We start from the raw sequence: 20,180 nt of genomic DNA, 5'->3' as shown, positions 1-20,180 counted from the left end.
GGGGGGTAAGCTTCCAATTGTATTGTTCATTAAATCTTAAAAAAGTTGAGGCAGTCACATTGTTTGCAAAACACAGTAGAAATTAGCAGAAAATAATGAAAACAAAGCAATTATTAAAAAAAATAAATTTAAGTGTTTGATAAAGAATGCATTAAAGCTAACACTGAGCTTTGTTCTTTTTAGGCTCCTGTCTATGCCATGAATAGACTTACGCCCCAGCAACACATATATACATATCAACAGCCCGTGCATACTCCTCCACTACAGAATACATCTGCTTGTATGTTTTCACAAGAAATGTATGGTGCACCGCTGCGTTTTGATTCTTCTGCAACTGGAATTTTGTCTCCACGTGGCAGTGAAGACTACTACAATTATAGTGTGCCACCAACAAGCACAAATCCACCCCTCCCTGAGCCAGGCTACTTTACAAAACCTTCCACAGCACCTCCTGTTTCCAGATCTGCAGAAACAAAGGGGATAGAATTTGGGAAGGCAAACTTTGGACAGCCTCCTGTATCAGCAGATGGAGCAAAACCTTCATTAATAACTTCTACCCATCCAACCACTTTTAAGTTTAATTCTAATTTCAAATCTAATGATGGTGATTTCACTTTTTCATCACCTCAAGCTGTAGCACAGCCCCATAATGCAAACTATAACAACAGTGACAGTCTATTGGGTCTTTTGACATCAGATAAACCTATCAAAGAGGATCAATACTCAGGACAGAAACCACTCGCTGAATATGTCACAGGACAGCGCAACATATTCAGTTTTGGTGGTAAAAATTCTGCTATTTCTTTAACAGATAAAATGGGACAAATTCAATCCAAGGCCTCTGGATTTGGCAAGGATGATATGTACAGTTATCAAGAATCTGCCAAGCCTGGATTTGGGACGCCAAACTTACATGGCGCAAACAGAAGTCATGAAACAGATGGTGGCAATGTCCACGGTGGTGGTGATGAAGAAGATGATGGTCCTCATTTTGAACCTGTTGTCCCTCTGCCTGACAAGGTTGAAGTAAAAACAGGTGAAGAAGATGAAGAAGAGATCTTCTGTAATAGAGCAAAACTCTTCCGTTTTGACAGTGAATCCCGAGAATGGAAAGAAAGAGGTGTTGGTAATGTGAAAATTCTGAGGCATAAAATAACAGGCAAAATTCGACTACTTATGAGACGAGAACAAGTGCTAAAAATTTGTGCCAATCATTATATAAATCCTGATATGACTTTGAAACCAAATGCTGGGTCAGACAAATCTTTTGTATGGCATGCTTTGGACTATGCAGATGAATTGCCAAAACCTGAGCAACTTGCCATTAGATTTAAAACTCTGGAAGAAGCCATCTTTTTCAAGCATAAATTTCAGGAAGCACAAAATAGTTTGAAAGGTGCTGGATCAGACATTAGTCAGCAAGTGGCTCCGAACATGAGCTCATCAAGAGAAACTGCTACACAGGCTAGGAAAGAGCCTGGTAAAGCTGAAGCTGGATTCTTGAATTCTGGATTTCACTTCAAGAGCGGGGGGACCCCCTTCAGTAGTAGCTCTCAGGTTCCTAGTCCTGACATTAATAGCACAGCAAAAAATGCCAATGCCAGCAGCACTTTCTCAGTTACACCAAGTGGAACTATGCCAGCATCTTTTTCATTTGGGAAAGATGTTTCTGGAACACACACAACATATGGCTTTGGAGAGCAGTTCATGTTAAAGAAAGACCAGTGGGAATGTAGCACGTGTTTAGTTAAGAATAAAATAACCTCACAAACTTGTGTAGCATGCCAGTCTCCAAATCCATCTAATTGGGAAGCCCAGGCTGTACTTCCAGAAGAATCGTCTGCAGCTTTAAAGCCTGGCAGTGAGAGAGCACAGAATACATTTGGGCCCCTTTCTACTGAAGTGAAGAACCAGTGGGAATGCAAGAATTGTTCTCACAAAAATGAAGCAAGTGTTTCTCGTTGTAGTAGATGCAAGAATCCCAGTGGAATCAGCACTCCAACGTTTGGTTCTCAAACCGCATTCAAATTTCGGCAAACAGATACTTCAAAAGATATTTCAAAAGTTCCACAGAGTGGCTTTGGGCCTGCATTTATGAAGAAGGAAGGACAGTGGGACTGTAGTGTATGTTTAGTACGAAATGAAGGCTCTTTGCTAAGTTGTGCAGCTTGTCAGACTCCAAATCCCACTTGTGATGCTTCCTCTCTGTCTGCTAATGGCTCACCAGGTGCTTCTGGCTTCAAGAGCAAGTTATCTGAATCTGCTGGCAAACCACAAGAGACAGGTTTTAAATGTGAAATATTAGACAAGGCTTTTAAATTTGGCTTTGTCACAGAGCAAGAAAACTCTCCCTTTCCAATCCAGAGTCCTGCTTCTACTGAGCCAAAGGCTATAAAGGGTGGATTTAATTTTTCAATGCCTGTCCCCCCAGGAGAATTTAAATTTGGTATTCAGGACTCTAGTAAAGAGGTTGCAAATGCCGAACAAAATAAAGAAGTTAATGTCTTTAAAAGTATTGATGATAAAGAGAAGATCAGTGAGAAAGAAACTGAAACACAATTACACGATGCATGTAACAAACCAAGCAGCGATTTGGTTTTTGGTCATCAGAGCAATACTTTCACTTTTGCTGATCTTGCCAAATCAGGTGAAGGATTTCAGTTTGGTCAAAAAGATCCTAATTTCAAAGGCTTCACAGGTGCAGGTGAAAAACTCTTTTCCTCTCAGATTTCTAAAATGTCTCCCAAGCTAAATACTTCTGATCTTGAAAAAGATGACGATGCATATAAAACAGAAGATGGTGACGATATTCATTTTGAACCTGTTGTTCAGATGCCTGAAAAAGTGGAACTTGTGACAGGAGAAGAGGATGAGAAGGTATTGTATTCACAAAGAGTGAAACTGTTCAGGTTTGATCCAGAAATTAAGCAGTGGAAAGAGCGTGGCGTGGGCAACTTGAAAATCCTTAAGAATGAAGTTAATGGTAAACTCCGGATGCTCATGAGGCGTGAACAAGTATTGAAGGTTTGTGCAAATCACTGGATTACAACTACTATGAATCTGAAACCTCTCTCTGGCTCAGACAAAGCATGGATGTGGCTGGCTAATGACTTCTCTGATGGGGATGCAAAGCTGGAGCAATTGGCAGCTAAATTCAAATCTTCAGAACAGGCTGAGGAATTCAGACTGAAATTTGAAGAATGTCAAAGATTGTTGCTAGATATACCACTTCAAACCCCACACAAACTTGTGGATACTGGAAAGACAGCTGAGCTGATACAAAAAGCAGAAGAAATGAAAAGTGGGTTGAAAGATCTCAAAACTTTCCTTACAGATGATAAAACTAAACTCACAGATGAAGAGAAAACTTTAGTGTCTTCCTCTAACAGTTCTGATCTAGTTATAAAGCCACATGCTGAGAGTACTGGACCTACATTAGAGTGGGACAACTATGACTTGCGTGGCGAAGTTCTGGATGATAGTACTGACAGTTCAGTATATTCAATGCCACGGGCAAGTAGCCCTGTGAGGAAAAATCTATTTAGATTTGGAGAGTCTGCCACAGGATTTAACTTCAGTTTCAAATCTGCACTAAGTCCTTCAAAATCTCCTTCCAAACAGAATCAGAGTAGGGTTTCTGTTGGTACAGATGAAGAGTCTGATGTCACCCAAGAAGATGAAAGAGATGGTCCATATTTTGAACCAGTTGTACCTTTACCTGACCTCGTGGAAGTAACAAGTGGTGAAGAGAATGAGCAAGTAGTCTTTAGTCACCGAGCTAAACTATATAGATACGATAAAGATGCTCACCAATGGAAAGAGAGGGGCATTGGGGATATAAAGATCTTACAGAATTATGACACTAAGCAGGTTCGTGTAATTATGAGAAGGGATCAGGTGTTAAAGCTTTGTGCAAACCATAGAATAACCCCCAATATGAACATCCAGCATATGAAAGGTGCAGAGCGAGCCTGGGTGTGGACTGCATGTGACTTTGCTGAAGGGGAAAGAAAGATGGAGCTCTTGGCTGTGCGATTTAAACTTCAGGATGTTGCGGATTCATTTAAGAAAATTTTTGAGGAAGCAAAACATGCTCAAGAAAAAGACATATTAATCACACCACTCTCTTCCCGTATTAACAGCCCCGAGGAATCTCCCTGTGGAAAGATTGCTGTTGCAGTATTGGAAGAAACCACCAGGGAGAGAACTGATTTAAAGGAGGCTGAAGAAATAGATATTGAAGCTGCAGAGATTTCAGTAGTTGAGGGCACAGCCGAGATGCCAACGAAAGCTGTTGTTTCCCCTCCTAAATTTGTATTTGGCTCAGAGTCTGTTAAAACTATATTTAATAACAAAAAGTCAAAGCCTTTTACATTTGGAAACACATCAGCAACAGGATCACTCTTTGGTTTCAGTTTTAATGCCCCTCCCAAGAGCAAAAGTGATGATTCAGTGTGTCAGACCATGAATCCAAAAAAACCAGATAGCTCACAGGATGCTATAAGTTGCAGACATGCGGAACATCAAGAAAATAGTAATGCTGCTAATTGGAAGCCCTCAGAAGGCCAAGGAGAAACCCCAGTGGCTACCTCAAAAGCAGAAGGGGTCTCTAATTTTTCATTCAAAATACTAGAAAAAGGTGAGCATTTCTTGAATTGTAGTTTACTTACAGCTGCAGCTGAAGTATTTGAAAACAGTATATCTTTGTATCACCTGCTTTCAGAAATTTATGATGTTTATCAATGTACTTTTTACTAAACCTGCAATGCTAAGTTTAAAATGTTTCTGTTGGAGATACATTTCTATAATTGTCTTTAGATTCTTTTTGATATCTACAATTACATCTTCAGGTATGGTATTTAGATGCTATTATTTGACTGCTTTTTTATTTCCTGAAAAATCAAAACAGACGCACCTTAAGTAATGAAATTGCCTAAAAATTTAAGTGCATTTGTTATATGCGTTTCTCATAGATATTCTGTAATTAAATGTTAAGGATATAAATGCAGTTGAATTGCAGCACATAATTCCCAGATTCTATCCAGACTTTCTTCTCTTCATTTGATTCCCACAATAGCCATCTTTAAGGATTAAGGGGCCTCAAGAAAGGCCTAGGATGGTATGGGCAAGAATCAGAAAACTGAATAGAGGTGATTTCATTTTCCATAATACTAACATTAGTTGGATCATACCTTGCTTTAAACCATAATAGTTTGTTAGGTTTGGGGTTTGCATTTTGTATAAACCCACCCATTATAGTTTATACTACTAAAACTCTTTTGTCTGTAACTTTTAATTGGGCGAAAGAGTGCATCATAGGGCAACAGTTTTCGAACCAAGCTACCTCAGCTTAGAGTATGTGTCCAGAATCTGGGACCCAAAACTCTGTATGATTGAAATTTGGCAAATTTGTGATCACTTCAGTGCTGCTATGCTGCCACCCAAAGATTAGACTAGTCCATCAGCTGCTGGAGATGAGGTACAGCTATTCCACCCTAGCCCTCTGGTGGCCAGGTAGACCAGTCCCACCATCAATTGCTGGAGGATGGTCAGGTGTGATCAGGCCAGCAGAAAGTCAGAAGTTGCTCCCACTGCTTTTTTGCTCTTAGTCAATCCATTTCTCTGTTAGGTAAGAAAATATCTGAAATGATGACCCAACGGGTCATGGGTTGTCTAGTAAACTATATAATTGATTTAGTCAAAGCATTGTATGTGAATATAGTCATTATGACTTACTAGCGAACGGCATCAGCTCAGAGTATATGAGCTCTTTGAGCTGTCATTTTCAGTGACAGTAGAAAGTAGAATCAGCATTTTCACCTAATCAGTTCAGTTGGTTGTAATGATGACTATGATGATAAAAAAAAAACTAATACAAACTTGAAAAAATGTAGAGAAGGAATGATTAAAGAATTGCAGGACTCTACAAATTTTGCTGCAGTTAGAAACATAATAAAAAACAATGCAATTTTTGTTGCATATTGTAAATATGCAATATTACTGTCATTTTCAATTATTCATCAGTGCCCATTTCTCCTTTAGTAATGGTAACACAGTATTTATATTAATACAATTTATTTTTTAGGATTTAATTTTAGTCTTTTTAAATCTAACCCAATGGACTTTTGGACAAGTTCATCCCCCTCTCAATCCAGTAGTGAAGGTATTTACTATGAATGAAGTGGTGCATCACTTCTTGGAAATCACTGACAGCTTTCAAATTCTCATCAAATAACTTATTTTAACAGTATGGAAACAGAAAGATTAACATGCATGTGGAAGAAAAATAGACTGCATTGATTTGTGATATAAAGGCCAATTCTTTAATCACTTAATCAGTTTGGATTGTTTAGTTCTTTTATCTTCTAAGCACTTATCTATTGGCTTTCAATTGTTGCTTGACTTATGATGATAAAAATTTAGTAAGGGTGCTTGCTGGTCTTGATGGAAGGTAGAAGGAGCTTGAGAAAATTGTTGTAACTACTATCTTTTTAAAGTAAACTTTGATGATGGGAGTGTAGTGTATTAATATATAGGGGATTTTTCTTTTCCAAAATTCTTTCCAGAGGATTTGCCTTGTTTCTCAACAAGCATGACTACCAAAATACCAATTGCCTACAATCTTTGGTTTTAACTCTATTTTTCTTCTTTTAGTATTTCACAGCGGGTGACTTTTCATCAAATTTAAAAAAATGCAGTGTTAGGAAAAACAAAAACAAAACATTTGCATTACAGATATGATATTCTCAATCCAAACTGGCCCATAGATTAACAGAAGGATTTCTTCTGTTTAGTGAAAGAGTTATTGATTGAAAAGAGGTTCCCATGATAGAAAGCACCAAGAGAAGAGAATATCTGCAGCTCAGGAATGAACTGTGGAGCCTTTACTGATCTCTGAGCTTGGTTGTTTGCTTGCAACATTTCTGTCTGGTGGTGAAGAAAGGAGGAAATCTTCTCAAGAGGAAAACCACATCCCTATCAATATTGGTAGGGCAAACTACTGTATATTAACAGAAAGCAAACCCCAGACTCAGTAGCATTGATGATGTTACCTAGTCAGGTAATGAAACATCTTCAAGCAAACAACCAAGCTCAGAGAGTAGCATGGACTCCACAATAGAAAGCAGTAAAGGAAGACATTGCTTCCTTTCTGTAACTTCTTATTCTATTTTTCATAGGTTCTCCAATATTCCAGAGGAGATTGTTAGCAGGTTGGGAATAGCATAGGAAACTTCTGATAAATATTTCCTTCACAGTCATCTTATAAATAGAATTTTACTCTTTAGATCTTTAAATCCAAACCAAAAATTCTATAAATGCTAACATTCAGATTTTCTAAATTTGATTGAAACAAGAGTTTTTTCATGCTACTTTTCTCCATTATTGGAATGAGAATTTTTGGAACATTCAATGCTACTACACATATTGCAAACTTACACTTTCCTTGCAACCGATCCCCATGTGTGTGCATGTATGCATGCAGAGATAAGTAGAGAGATACATACATATACTCTGGAGTCACGCAATTGCCTCCAAAACTTAGGCACCCCTGGTCAAATGATGTGTCAATAAATCCTTAAGTGACAGAATGTTGACACAACTTCTCTGTGTTAAAATGTTAAATATATTTTCTTGCAAATTTGAATGATACTGTTTTCTGTTGATGTATAGCCATTTATACATTCAAAGGAAAATATTCATGAAGCTGTAATTATATATAAAAGTCCTCAGATCTGAAGGCAAAAGATATTTTATTTTTAAATAATGCACATATAGCCAGGTTCTCTAAAGAGACCTTTTCTATTCTTTATTATCTGTTGAGATATATTTTTTAAATTGGCACCAACTTTCTAGTATTAAAATAGATAATCATCTTAACTGCTGAAATATTTTTGTTAATCCAGTTAGTTAATGAACCAAACATTGTAATTCTGGTTTTCACATTAAAAAGCGAATGACATATGGATATCTGCAGTTTCCATATTAATAGAGGGAAAGTAATGCAAGAAACAACCTATATAAATCTGGCACTTTGTTTGACCTTACTATATAAGCAATTACAAAAACATTTTATGTAAAGAAATTTACATACTCTGTTGTCAGATCTGACATCTCTAGTACTACAATTTTGGCAGGTTTTTTCAGAAATAAATCACTCCAATATGAGTACCCTTAAGAATATAGCCTGATGAAAACAGAAATGTATGTCATTTGTATTTAAAAATAATTATGATGTTGCCACACATCTTGATTCATTTTTCAGCTTATAAAATAGGATTATTAAAAAGTAAAAGCAAAAGATTTTATTAAAGTTGAACCTAATTTGCTTAGTTTTCTTTTTACTAAAGCATTTTGCACTTAATTCTACATACATTCTAAAAATTAATAGCGAGTAGCTGTCTTAACTCTCTTCTTCCCACACAAACTATCTAAACTTTGCTGTCTTTTGCTCTTCTGGAATGCACATGGTCTCTCCTGGGAATCCGGACTACATTCCACTACACGTCTGCCTTGTAGAACTTCGCTTTTTAAAATCAGTGAAATATTTAACCTTGGGACTTGTCCCTAATTAGTTCTGGTCCTGATAACTGATACTTGATAAAATATTGATAAAATATTGATACTTAAAACTAATTTGAAAATTCTGAGTGAACTCCACTGTAAAACCTCCTGTCACAGGAAATTTGTTTGTTAGTTTATTGCAACTTGTATATTGCAAATCCAAACAGGATTCTGAGCTCCTCACACATTGCAGTACAAAAGAAAAAGTTACCATACTGTCAATGAAGAGCAGCAGTAGCACTTGGAATCTATAAGAGAGTTCCCATCATAATAAATCTGTTACAAATTTGATTTCATTAAAATAAATTGGATTCCAAATAGCCAAATGAAGTGGGCACATCCACAAAATTAAGAGTTCAGACCTTGTTTTCTATAAGAGGAAAGATACAGAGTCTAATAAGAGAACAGAGCAGTATGCTGGGTCTTAGGAAAAGGAAAGAGAAGAACACAGCATGGGAAGTCTTGGAAACAACCCCCCATATCCCTTATTCTCACTGTGTTTCCCCAAAGAAGAAAATATATCAGTTCTGGATCAAGCTGTAAAAGTGCGGGCGGGGAGGAACCCTCAAGATCAGGGGTGTCAAACTGCCGACCCACAGGCCGGATGCATCATAGTGAAACCACGCCCACCCCAATGCTGGCAATGGCAAAAAGTCACAATATGTTGCAACACGTGACGTTATATGTGTTAATGTTCTTTAGATTTTAAAACCAGTGCCAAAACTATTATAAAAATTAGTGGAATAGTAACTTTAATATTTTACAAGTTTGATCTCTGAATGATTTATTCAATTTCATTGAATTCCCTAGAGACATGTTTTGAAACAAAGTGCAGAGCCATATAGAGTTACTTTTAGACTTTAGATTTTTTTAGTCTGTACCACTGAAAATGCTGCTGAATTGTTCGGTTGTCTTTAAAGGAATGGATGAGAAATAACATGTGTTTGAATACAGTTGTCTAACGAGAAGCATGGCATGATTTTGTCTTATGTTCTTGGCTGAAAAAAAATGTTATATCAACTAAGCTTTCTTTCTTTCTGAATGATATTACATATATTGTCTTCAGATTAATTATATACTTTGCTTTGTATATGTGCTGGTATTGTAATTTCTGATTTGCTCAAGAAATTAATTTGTAACTTGTTTTACAGTTGAGATTAAGAAGGAACCAAATACAATCCCCTCAGATGATGTATTGATCGTGTATGAGTTAACACCAACACCTGAGCAAAGAGCTCTTGCAGAATCCCTTAAATTACCCCCAACATTCTTCTGCTATAAGAACAAACCTGAGTATCTGAGTGAAGATGATGATGGTAAGGAATATTTCTTGAAAATTATTTATCTTTTACAAGATCCAAGAATAAAAAAGGATAAAGCCTTGACCAATTCAACAAGATTTCATTTATTCTCATTCTTTTCTGTATCAATGTGCTCTTCAAAATAAAGTTATCTGATAATTTGGGGTGAAAATGATAATAGTTGCCCTATTCTTCATCTGCCTCTCTTAAAGGAGGTAAAAGACAAATTCTAAATTATACCCCATCAAAGAGTAGAATCTGATAATCCAATTTGCCAGGCTGGTCTGAGTGCCAGGCTTTGGGAAGTGTGATGAGCATAAGAAAGTGTGAATCTGATCCTAGAGGTCTGTGGATCTTTGACATTTATTGTGGCTTTGCACTTTCTGGGTACTAGTGCATATCTATAGCACAGTTATAGCTTTGATTTCAAGAGGGAAGAGCATGAACTTGATTCAAGTCTGATCATATATAGGTTGAGAAAGCTAATGCACTTCCCTTCCAGCTCAAGCTGAAAAGGAATATTAGAAGTGTCTGGAAATCTTTCTGTGTCATAAAACTCTTGAATGCTGGTCATGCACTTTTTTTTCCTGCAGCAGGTTCAAGGACAAGGATTTGTCCCTTGAAAGTAAAGAACCTTGGCAAATAAAATTGTTTTGAACTGTTAAAGCCAGTCAAATTTGTTTTTCTATTTCTGCCTCTGAGGAAAACATAAGTAGTAATTAGGGAGACTATTAGACTATCTGTGGGTTCTCCTTTCCAAGGTTCTTGGGCTTTCTTTATTGCTGTGATTTCATTTTTATGTACAACAGACATTATCGTTTATTGCTGATTTTTTTAAAAGTGATTCTATACATGTAAACTTCAGTTGCAAGTTGATGTTGTATCACTCTCTGGTTGTTTTCATATTTTAGATGAAGACTATGAAACAGCTGTCAGAAGGCTTAATGGAAAATTGTATTTAGAAGAACCTAAAGAAAACTCAGAAATAAAGAATACAAGTAAACAATATTAATCTAATATTGACCTCTTCTGATAATTTTCTGCTAGAGCACTGATTTTCAGAGTGAAATGCATTTGGAAACTAATAAAATTTAAATTTATTGTCACTTTACTCTTATGTATCTAATCTTATAGAATCTTATTCCACATCCATTCAGATGTGGAAAGAGAAATGGTTTTGTTTGAATTCCAGAACTTCTGAGAATTGGCCAGATTTCCCATTGTACTCTTAAGCTGTATGGGGGAAAAACTCTTCAGAGTTGGGCAATGTCGCAGGAAGAGCTCTTCACCAACTGCAGTTGTTAAAACAGCTCTATTGTTCAGAATGTAGCAATACAGAAGGAAATGACTTTGTGACTAATATTTTAGACTTTGTGATCCTTAGGAGTTGTGAGGTCTGATTCCAGAATTTATCTTTCAGACAGTTTTGTTTTGCTACCAAAGGTTATGTTGATACTTCAGCCTTAGGCTGAACCTGTATTGTTTCTTAAATGTCTCTTAATTGTTACCATAAATGAGGCAGACAATTTTGTGTCCTTACAAGAAGATTCATCTTGATTTCCATGTGATTCCAGATGCCCCTGTCTGCTCACATTGTTTCCAAAGTATGTCACTACTGTATGTTAGTTTGACTCTTTGTAAGAGCTTTCTCCAATTTACTTAGCATATTTAGAAGCTTTATTTTGTTAGTCTATTTTGCTAATGTTTTCTATAAATCATAATGTATTATCTGTTCAGGTGCTGTAGAACATATTGATCCAGAGACTAGGAATGTAGAACACCTTGATCCAGAGACTATTGTTGTTTGGGAAAAGAAACCAACTCCTAAGGAAAAAGCTAAAGCAGAAACTCTAAAGCTTCCTCCAACTTTTTTCTGTGGTATTAACAGCGACACTGATGAAGACAATGACAACTTAGAAGACTTTGAGACAGAACTTAGAAAAACTCAAGAAACAAAAGTAAGTAACAGAAGAATTAGGTATACTCTCAATGCAAAGTGAGTTTCTCGTAGTTTTGATGTGTTACTTTCACTTTACTGTTTCCCAATTTCCTCCATATTCGAGTTCAATCTGCTGTTTATACTTTGTTCTGGTGCTACAACATTCCTACCAATATAAAAATATGTGTACTATACATAGGGCTGCAGTCAGGATATTATTTTTCCTGTGCTTGTTGAATGTAAACTAGGGTCTTCCATATTCTTCCTTAACTCAAGAATTGGTCATTTACTAACATTAAGTTGAACAGCATAGAAAATTCTTATGATGTGACTTGCAAAAGCTCAAAACTCAGTAATCCTTAGGATATTATCTTTCTTCTGTTGCATCTGGGTAGGTTCATTTGCATAAAATAATTCTCAGCATTTTTAGTGCTTATTCTGATTGTGGAATTACTATGTTTATGGACAACGGTTTGGATTTTGTAACCTTTTAATTCTTTTTTACTAATGTAAGTATTTAATATGAAGCCAAGATAAATTGGTTGTGTACACACTATCATTACCTGAACCATGCTTGGGTTTCAAGTATTATCTGATAAAGTTACCTAAACAACCTTCAGGTATATGTTACATTAAAAAAACACCAATAAAAACAAATGTGGTTTCATTTTTCAGGAATCTCAGGCAGAAGAAATAACTACTTCAACTGACGATGTGTGCTCCGGTAAGGAAGAAGGACCAGATGTAGCCAGCAGTATTCCTGAAGCATCAGATTCTACAACCAACCCTATGTATACTACATGGGATACATTAAGAACAGATGGCAACTCTACTCCTGAAACTACACACACCATTCAAAATGTATTAGCAACAGATGACAAACCTGTTGATTTATCAAATAAGAAGGAAAGTGATTCCAGTTCTAAAGCATCTGTAAATCAAGGTATATTTTTCTATTTGATATATGAAATGTCAAAAGGGCTATGCTAGACAAAAATAAAAAATTAACTGTAAACATAATTCCAAGTTCATTAAAAGTTGATGTCCATGGAGGTCAAAGAATTTTAATGGGAAGCACAATTTGTTCAGATGGCTTTTATGCATGCATAATGGGATGCCTAATGCTTTAGCAGTATCCTAGTAGTTCTCGACCTATGACCACAATTGGGACCAGAATTTTGGTTCTAAGTCATTGTAGTTGTAAGTTGAGGCACCCTGGGACTGGACCTGATTTTCTACTGTTTTTACAGCAGTCATTAAGTGAATCACACGAATACTGGCAAAAAAAACCCACAGGAAGTCAGCAAAAAGTGGTCATGTGACTGCAGCAACCAGTCATAAATGCAATTCAATTACCAAGTGCCCAAATTGCAGTTGTGTGACTGCAGGGAGGGTACGTTTTATGATAGCTGGAACTGTTTTCTAGGCTGCAAAGCAATCTTTCCAAGGTCATTGAAACTCATTAAAGAACCAGTCATAAGTGGAGGATACTGTTATCTGCACTTTGGCATAGGGTTAGGGTTAGGGTTGCAGTTGTAGGATGAAAAAGAAAGCTTCTAGTATACAGTGGATGATAAAATTGTACATTTCCTTTTTTTGTAGAGAATAATCCCTTTTCCTTTGCTCTTCATAACATACCGAGCTTGTCATTTGCTGATCTGGCTTCAAGCAATTCTGGGGATTTTGAGTTTGGTTCCAAAGGTAAGATATACATTTTGTTTATCAATCATCAATGTGAGAAAACTAGCTGGAGTTTTTAATTTTAAAAATTGATAGGAAAAGTGAACTGATGTCATATAAAAGCTTTAATATCCTTATTTTCTCATCTAAACAGAAAAAAACTTTAAGTGGGCAAATACAGGAGCAGTTGTATTTGGAGTACAAGCAGCCACTAAAGGGGATCATGATGATGATGGAAATGATGAAGAAGTGGTACATAGTGATGATATTCATTTTGAACCAATAGTCTCGCTACCAGAGGTAAGTTTTCTAATCAGAATCTAAGAAGGAATATATCTGTTTAGTCAGTTTCCTGGCATAAGGTACAATATTGCTCCATTTATTTGTCAACTATTTATTTTCATTTGTCAGTATTGATCTTGCATGAAATAAATGAAAAGATTAAGAATGAAAAATAGGCACTTAGCCTATTGTGTTATTGGATTAAAATATCAGAATTCTGAAAGACTAACATGGTTATATGATATATATTGCCTTTTTTTTAAAAAAAAAAAAAAACTAGACATGCTTCTGTGTGTGGTGTGTGTGTATATGCAGGGTTAACTGTGATTGCTCATTGTAAACTATAAATATTATTCAGACTGGAATATGCCATCTTCTCCCAAGTGGAATCTGACCATGTTTTGAAGGAGTTAAGGGGTTTTCTTTAGTGTTTTCCTGTTTGGCTAAAGAAACTGATACTGATTGTGTCTCATTCAGCCTTAAACTGATTTCTCCATTGCAATGTTGGAATTTTATCTGCTTATTCTCTGTGTCTCATATGTTAGTGTGATTTAATCTGCTTCTACTTTAATCTTTCGGCTAGTTTATATGCAGTGTCAGCTCTCTTAAGTTTGTGTCACATACAATGATGATAAACTATACAATTCCTCATATAGTACTTCTACTTTGTCTTAATTGGACAGACTTGTAGATAACATTTAATTGTCAGCTTTCTAAAATGTCTTGTCATTTAGAACTCCACTAATTAGCCCGCAAGCCTTATCACTCTATCCTTCCAATTAAACATTGCTGCAGTGGTGTGATTCAACGTGATTATTTATTCCTGCTAGGTTGAAGTAAAATCTGGAGAAGAAGATGAAGACATTATCTTCAAAGAAAGGGCAAAACTATACAGATGGGACAGGGAAGTCAATCAGTGGAAAGAACGTGGTGTTGGAGAAATAAAGATTCTCTTCCATACACAAAAGAAATGTTATCGAATTTTAATGAGAAGGGATCAAGTTCTCAAAGTCTGTGCAAACCATATAATCACAAAAACAATAGATTTAAAACCCTTGAATTCTTCAAACAATGCCATGGTTTGGACTGCAACGGATTATGCTGGTGAGTATTTTTGTTGAGATGTCCCATAGTTTCACTATCCTTTCTACTATTTTCACAGCAAGATCACTGCTATTATAATACTTGAATTTTTATTTCAGATGGTGAAGCTAAGGTAGAACAGCTTGCAGTTAGATTTAAAACCCAAGAATTGGCTGATACCTTCAAGACGAGATTTAAAGAGTGTCAACTGATTTTGTCGGAACAACAGAAGGGACACATATCTTTTGCAGCAAAATTTTCAAAGGAATCTAACCCTATAGTATATCTTGAAATTTCTGTTGAGGATGAACCTCTGGGGCATGTAACAATAGAATTGTTTTCCAATGTTGTTCCTCGAACCGCTGAGAACTTCAGGGCATTGTGCACAGGAGAAAAAGGATTTGGATTCCAAAATTCTAGATTTCACAGAATAATTCCAGATTTTGTCTGCCAGGTAAGTTAAAATAATTCAGAGACTGATCAGAAGGATTTTACTTTTCAGTTTTATCGTCCACTTGTTGCTGCATAATTTTCTGAGTTTCTCAGGAAATTGTGACTCAGAAAAAAATTAGTTACTATTTCAAATTCATACCTGCATTTTTTGAATTGGAATCAATTTAGATCCAATACAAAAAAGCTTATCAAGACAGAAAATATAATCACAAATGAGAAAAGCAGAAAGAAAAATTCTTAACAGTGGCATAATAGAATTTATTTGAATTAGTAATAATAAGTAACCTTCCACCATTGATTATTTATTTTATTTTTCAAATTTATATGGCTGCCCTTCTCTTAGGCTCTTAGGCTCTCCAGTAAAAAATGAAAATAAATATAACTGGAAATTATAGTTGCATTTAGGATTTTTGCAATTGTGTTTGAACAGTATTGAATTTTCGGTCTAAAAGGTGACCTAAGCTTTTAGCTTTGGGTTCATAAATGTAAAAGCAAAACATACTTTATTATTTGAATGCTGCCAATTATATGAATAGACTTAATATCCTTCATTTTTTTAATCAATCGGAATCCTATATTCCATTGTCACAGAGAGTAGGGATTTATTTCTGTTTAAGGATGCATTATTATTGGTAAACATGTTTTAGTTGTATTTAAGATGTTTCCACCTATTACATATTTTACTAAATTTTCTATTTCTTTCATTCCAGGGAGGTGACATCACTAAGCATGATGGCACAGGAGGACAGTCCATTTATGGAAATTCATTTGAAGATGAAAATTTTGAAATAAAACACACTGGTCCTGGCCTATTGTCAATGGCAAATCAAGGCAGAGATACCAACACTTCTCAATTTTTTATTACTCTCAAAAAGGCAGAACAGTTGGACTTTAAACATGTTGTCTTTGGGTTTGTAAAGGATGGGATGGATATAGTGAAAAAAATAGAATCTTTTGGCTCTCCCAAAGGAATAGTGTCAAAAAGAATTGTGATTACAGATTGTGGGCAAATATAAAATGATTCTGCTGACATATTCAGAGATTTAAAAAATCTTCAGCAGATTTAGACAAGATTATGTTCAGGGTTTTTTGTTTGTTTAAAAAATGAACAACTTCTGATGTATAAATGTAAAGTTACAGCTCATAGCTGAGTACTTTTTAAAATGTGTTGCAATTGCCTGCATGTTGTGAAATAAACGTTCAAACACTAGTCTACTTCAGGTGTATTTTTGTTTCCTCCTGATTTTGTATTAAATAATTTAAAATGAAATCCCAGGTGTCTGGAGTTCTGTGTTTCTGTATGCTTCTTGGATCAATTGAATTCAAATAATATTACAAGATACTTGATATTTCTATATTACATATATTTGTATTAAAGAATGATTTCCTACAGCAAACAAAATGCTGCAAAAGATTGAGCTGCTCAAGTGGTGATATTTAATTGCCTTATTTTGATATTTAATGTCTTAAAAAACAGGCTACTGCCTGAAATTATAGGTGGTGTGTATATGCTTTTGCACTGGAAGTAATAGCAGTTGCAAGTTGCCAATAAGAACTTTAGTGCTTAAAGCAAAATCGTACTCAAACCAAAAGGAACCTTATCCTCTTATCAGTTCTGTCTCTTATCAGTTATAATTGCTGGTGACAACATCTGGTAGAACTTAATGAGTTTGAAGGCTTGATTGGTACTTGGAGTGCCAGGCAATTCAAGGGTTATGTCAATGCTGCTAACATCAGGTATTATTGCTTTGACAGATGGAAATGCATTTATTTTTCTCTCGTTTTTAGAGCTGATTGATGCTGGGAGGGGGGATGTGGATGAGAGTCCAGTTAGTCATAACAATTTCAAGTCATGGAAATTCAAGGTTAATGAGCCCAGAGCTGATAACGATTTGGCGGGCTGGAGAGCTGTGAGCTGTGGAGAGAGCCCGCGTTTCAAGCTAATTGGGGAATGTGATTTATGACCGTTAGTTGTTGGAGGAGGGAATTGTGCTTTGCTACTTTGTGCCAAGGGGAGGGGAATTCAGTTTTTGGCTTCAATTATGTAGTGCCGATATGCTTCTTGAATAAAAGATTCTTTAAGGTAAACAACGCCTTGAAGTTCTTTTGAAGAGTTTCATCTGTCGGAACCATGACAGGTTATTGGTTAAAGTAGGAAATACAGGGGAAAAGATAATGGAAGATGATGACAAATCACTTCCATACTGTTGTGATCTCTCTGTTTGCAGTGTTTCTCAACCTTGACAATTTTAAGGCATGTGGACTTCAACTCCCAGAATTCCACAGCCAGCAATGCTGGCTGTGGAATTCTGGGAGTTGAAGTCCACATGCCTTAAAATTGTCAAGGTTGAGAAACACTGCACGGTCTGTTGGGTCTAAAGACTGGATCAATATCCCAAATTCAAAATTGCTTGTAGTGCTCATCATTAAATTTGATAAGATGTGGAGAAAAGGTACCATTGCAAGGACGTGAATCTCTATAAATATCTTTGAGTGGGATGGCCGTCGTGGTTCAGAATTTAGTACCACCGCAGTTTTGTGAAGCATTGGAAAAGCAGCCCAGATCAGCCCTTTCAGTAGCCGAAACAGAACGCCAGCGGCCCGGACGCGGCTTAGCCGGTTGCCCTGGAAACAAGGTCGCATCCGACAAGATGGAGGCCGAGCAGTCCCTTCACGCAAGCGCATTGCACTTTATCTGCCTCTCCTTCCTCCACCTCCCCGGCTCCCCTCGCTGGCGGTTATAAAAGGCGGGGGAGGGCAGCGGGAGGAGTTGCCTGGCTGGCTGGTTTTTCTCCCATGGAGGCTTCCTCAGACCTGAGCAGTTCGGTTGAGCGTTGGAGGAGACGTTATCTGAGCAGAGAGGTGGGGATACGCGAGGGAACTTTGAACACGTATAGCTCCATCCTCACGAGATCCGGACGTGGGGTGGAGTTTGATAGAAGCGTGGTTATTCCTAAATGTTGGTTTTTGCCACGTCCCTGAAGTACTTAAAGAGTTGGGAAGATAGTGGGCACGAGTTCAGAGGGACTCGTTTTTCTTATGGGTTCCTGCACGGTACAAAAGAGATCAGCTTCGAAGCATTATCCAAATTTTGTTTGGGGAAAAGGTAATTTCTAGCGGATTTGTGCTCCTTATTTCGAGGCTTGAACTGTTGGGGATTGACATCAAATCTTCCTATTAACTCAGTGTTTCTCAACCTTGACAAATTTTAAGGCATGTGGACTTCAACTCCCAGAATTCCACAGCCAGCAATGCTGGCTGTGGAATTCTGGGAGTTGAAGTCCACATGCCTTAAAATGGTCAAGGTTGAGAAACACTGTATTAACTGGTTCTTAGTCAGATTTAGGACCATTGTTTGAAAAGGATTTTAGGGTGTCAGAGACTTAAACGCCAGAGCAAACGACCAATAAAAATCCTGAGTATGTAAGAAGCAAACACTAGATGATGCTCCTAATTCTGGTATACACTTCCTTTTTCAGGGTTATCTTTTGGATGTAACACAAGCCAAAAACAAAAGTAGAAGAGCCCTGATAGCTGCAGGTAAGACATTTAAAAAGACCGTGTAGTTTGTTAACAAGTAAAAGTACAGTAGAGAGCTTTTATTAAAATGTAGTTGTATCTCTCCATCAAAAGCAGTGAGTAAGGATTTGTTAACAGCAACTTTGTCTGCACAACACACTAAGTTTACTGAGCACATCCCACTGAATTTACCCAATTGCCTAACTTCAATATATGAATTGAAAACTGATCATGTTCCTACTATCAGTGCCAACCTTCCTGCAAGTGATGCTGCTCTATCATTTCAAATGTATGAAAATGCATTTCAAACTCTGAAGTTATGACTGAAGACTGTATATAAGTTTAAACACACAAACAGGTCTTTCGGTTTACATATTTTTTAGAGTAACTAAGATGTCAGTGAGAAGTGCCTCTAGATCTGGGCCTTGACCATGATGTTCTCTTGTGCAGATACATAATGAAATATTTCTATGGAAAAATGGAATCTAGTCAAGGGAATATTAACTGGGGGGGGTTGTAGAGTTTTTTTGAATGGCCTTAAAAGAGGACATCAGGTTTGAATCCTAGTGGTACATGTTCTCTGAAGGTTAAAAAAAAAAACCAAGTGACAGCATATTGATCTCTGCCCACTGGTGATACCAGTGTTGAAATGTTTGCTTGAAAGTGGGTAAATTCTATGTAACAGGATAACATATTTCTGGTTTGTTGATCATTTAATAATTATGCAACTCTAGACATTAAAATAAAAACTAGCTGCCCACTCCATATCTTAAAATTTCAATATCACACAGTAGAGAATAATATTCTGACATTTGTGAAGAACATTATGTGAAAACTTAATTAGATATGGCAGGATTTGTACTGACCTAAAATGATTTATTATAACAGTTTTTTCACAGCAAATGCCAGCACTCCCTTAAACCTGGTTGATCTCAAAATAGCTAAGCTGATTAGACTGGTTAGAACTTGGGAGGGAAACAACTGGGAAATTCTAAAGCTAGATTGGAAAGTAAATAGCTCAGAAGAAGACAGTGGCCAACCACTTCCATGTTTATTGTCAAGAAAACGGATAGGCACATCCATGTAATCACCTAAACTTGAGCCTACCTCAGGAGGGACTTTGCATGTCACATTTTCATAAAAGCAAATTCTGTTTAGAAAAAGAAGACAGGCTTAAGATACAGAAGGATCTGGACAGACTTGAACACTGGGCACTATCTAACAAAATGAAATTCAATGGTGAAAAGAGCAAGGTTCTACATTTAGGCAAGAAAAACCAAATGCACAAGTACAGCATAGGTGGCACCTTGCTCAATAGTAGTAACTGTGAGAGGGACCTCGGAGTCCTAGTGGACAATCAC

The 20,180-nt window shown here is 36.6% G+C and overlaps 2 protein-coding genes across 2 annotated transcripts in view; both read left to right on the top strand.

Annotated features, from left to right (window-relative positions):
- LOC107290886 (E3 SUMO-protein ligase RanBP2) overlaps positions 1–16,510 on the top strand; it is a 36,407-nt gene extending 19,897 nt beyond the window's left edge. Inside the window, exons 20-29 of the mRNA XM_015819824.1 lie at positions 184–4,639; positions 9,714–9,878; positions 10,775–10,861; positions 11,601–11,821; positions 12,478–12,745; positions 13,405–13,503; positions 13,637–13,782; positions 14,595–14,868; positions 14,967–15,301; positions 16,011–16,510. Of these exons, the coding sequence (XP_015675310.1) occupies positions 184–4,639; positions 9,714–9,878; positions 10,775–10,861; positions 11,601–11,821; positions 12,478–12,745; positions 13,405–13,503; positions 13,637–13,782; positions 14,595–14,868; positions 14,967–15,301; positions 16,011–16,316 (6,357 nt within the window). The 3' untranslated portion in view covers positions 16,317–16,510. The remainder of the gene's footprint in view (positions 1–183; positions 4,640–9,713; positions 9,879–10,774; positions 10,862–11,600; positions 11,822–12,477; positions 12,746–13,404; positions 13,504–13,636; positions 13,783–14,594; positions 14,869–14,966; positions 15,302–16,010) is intronic.
- Positions 16,511–18,086: 1,576 nt separating this feature from the next.
- CCDC138 (coiled-coil domain containing 138) overlaps positions 18,087–20,180 on the top strand; it is a 27,238-nt gene continuing 25,144 nt past the window's right edge. The window contains exons 1-2 of the mRNA XM_015819823.2: positions 18,087–18,162; positions 18,780–18,840. Coding sequence (XP_015675309.1) covers positions 18,097–18,162; positions 18,780–18,840 — 127 coding nt within the window. The 5' untranslated portion in view covers positions 18,087–18,096. The remainder of the gene's footprint in view (positions 18,163–18,779; positions 18,841–20,180) is intronic.

Source organism: Protobothrops mucrosquamatus, unplaced genomic scaffold (assembly GCF_001527695.2).
Source record: "Protobothrops mucrosquamatus isolate PMUCROS unplaced genomic scaffold, P.Mucros_1.0 scaffold995, whole genome shotgun sequence".
NCBI lineage: Eukaryota > Metazoa > Chordata > Lepidosauria > Squamata > Viperidae > Protobothrops > Protobothrops mucrosquamatus.
Note: the sequence above shows the minus strand (reverse complement) of the source record. Positions and strands in the feature narration are given on the sequence as shown.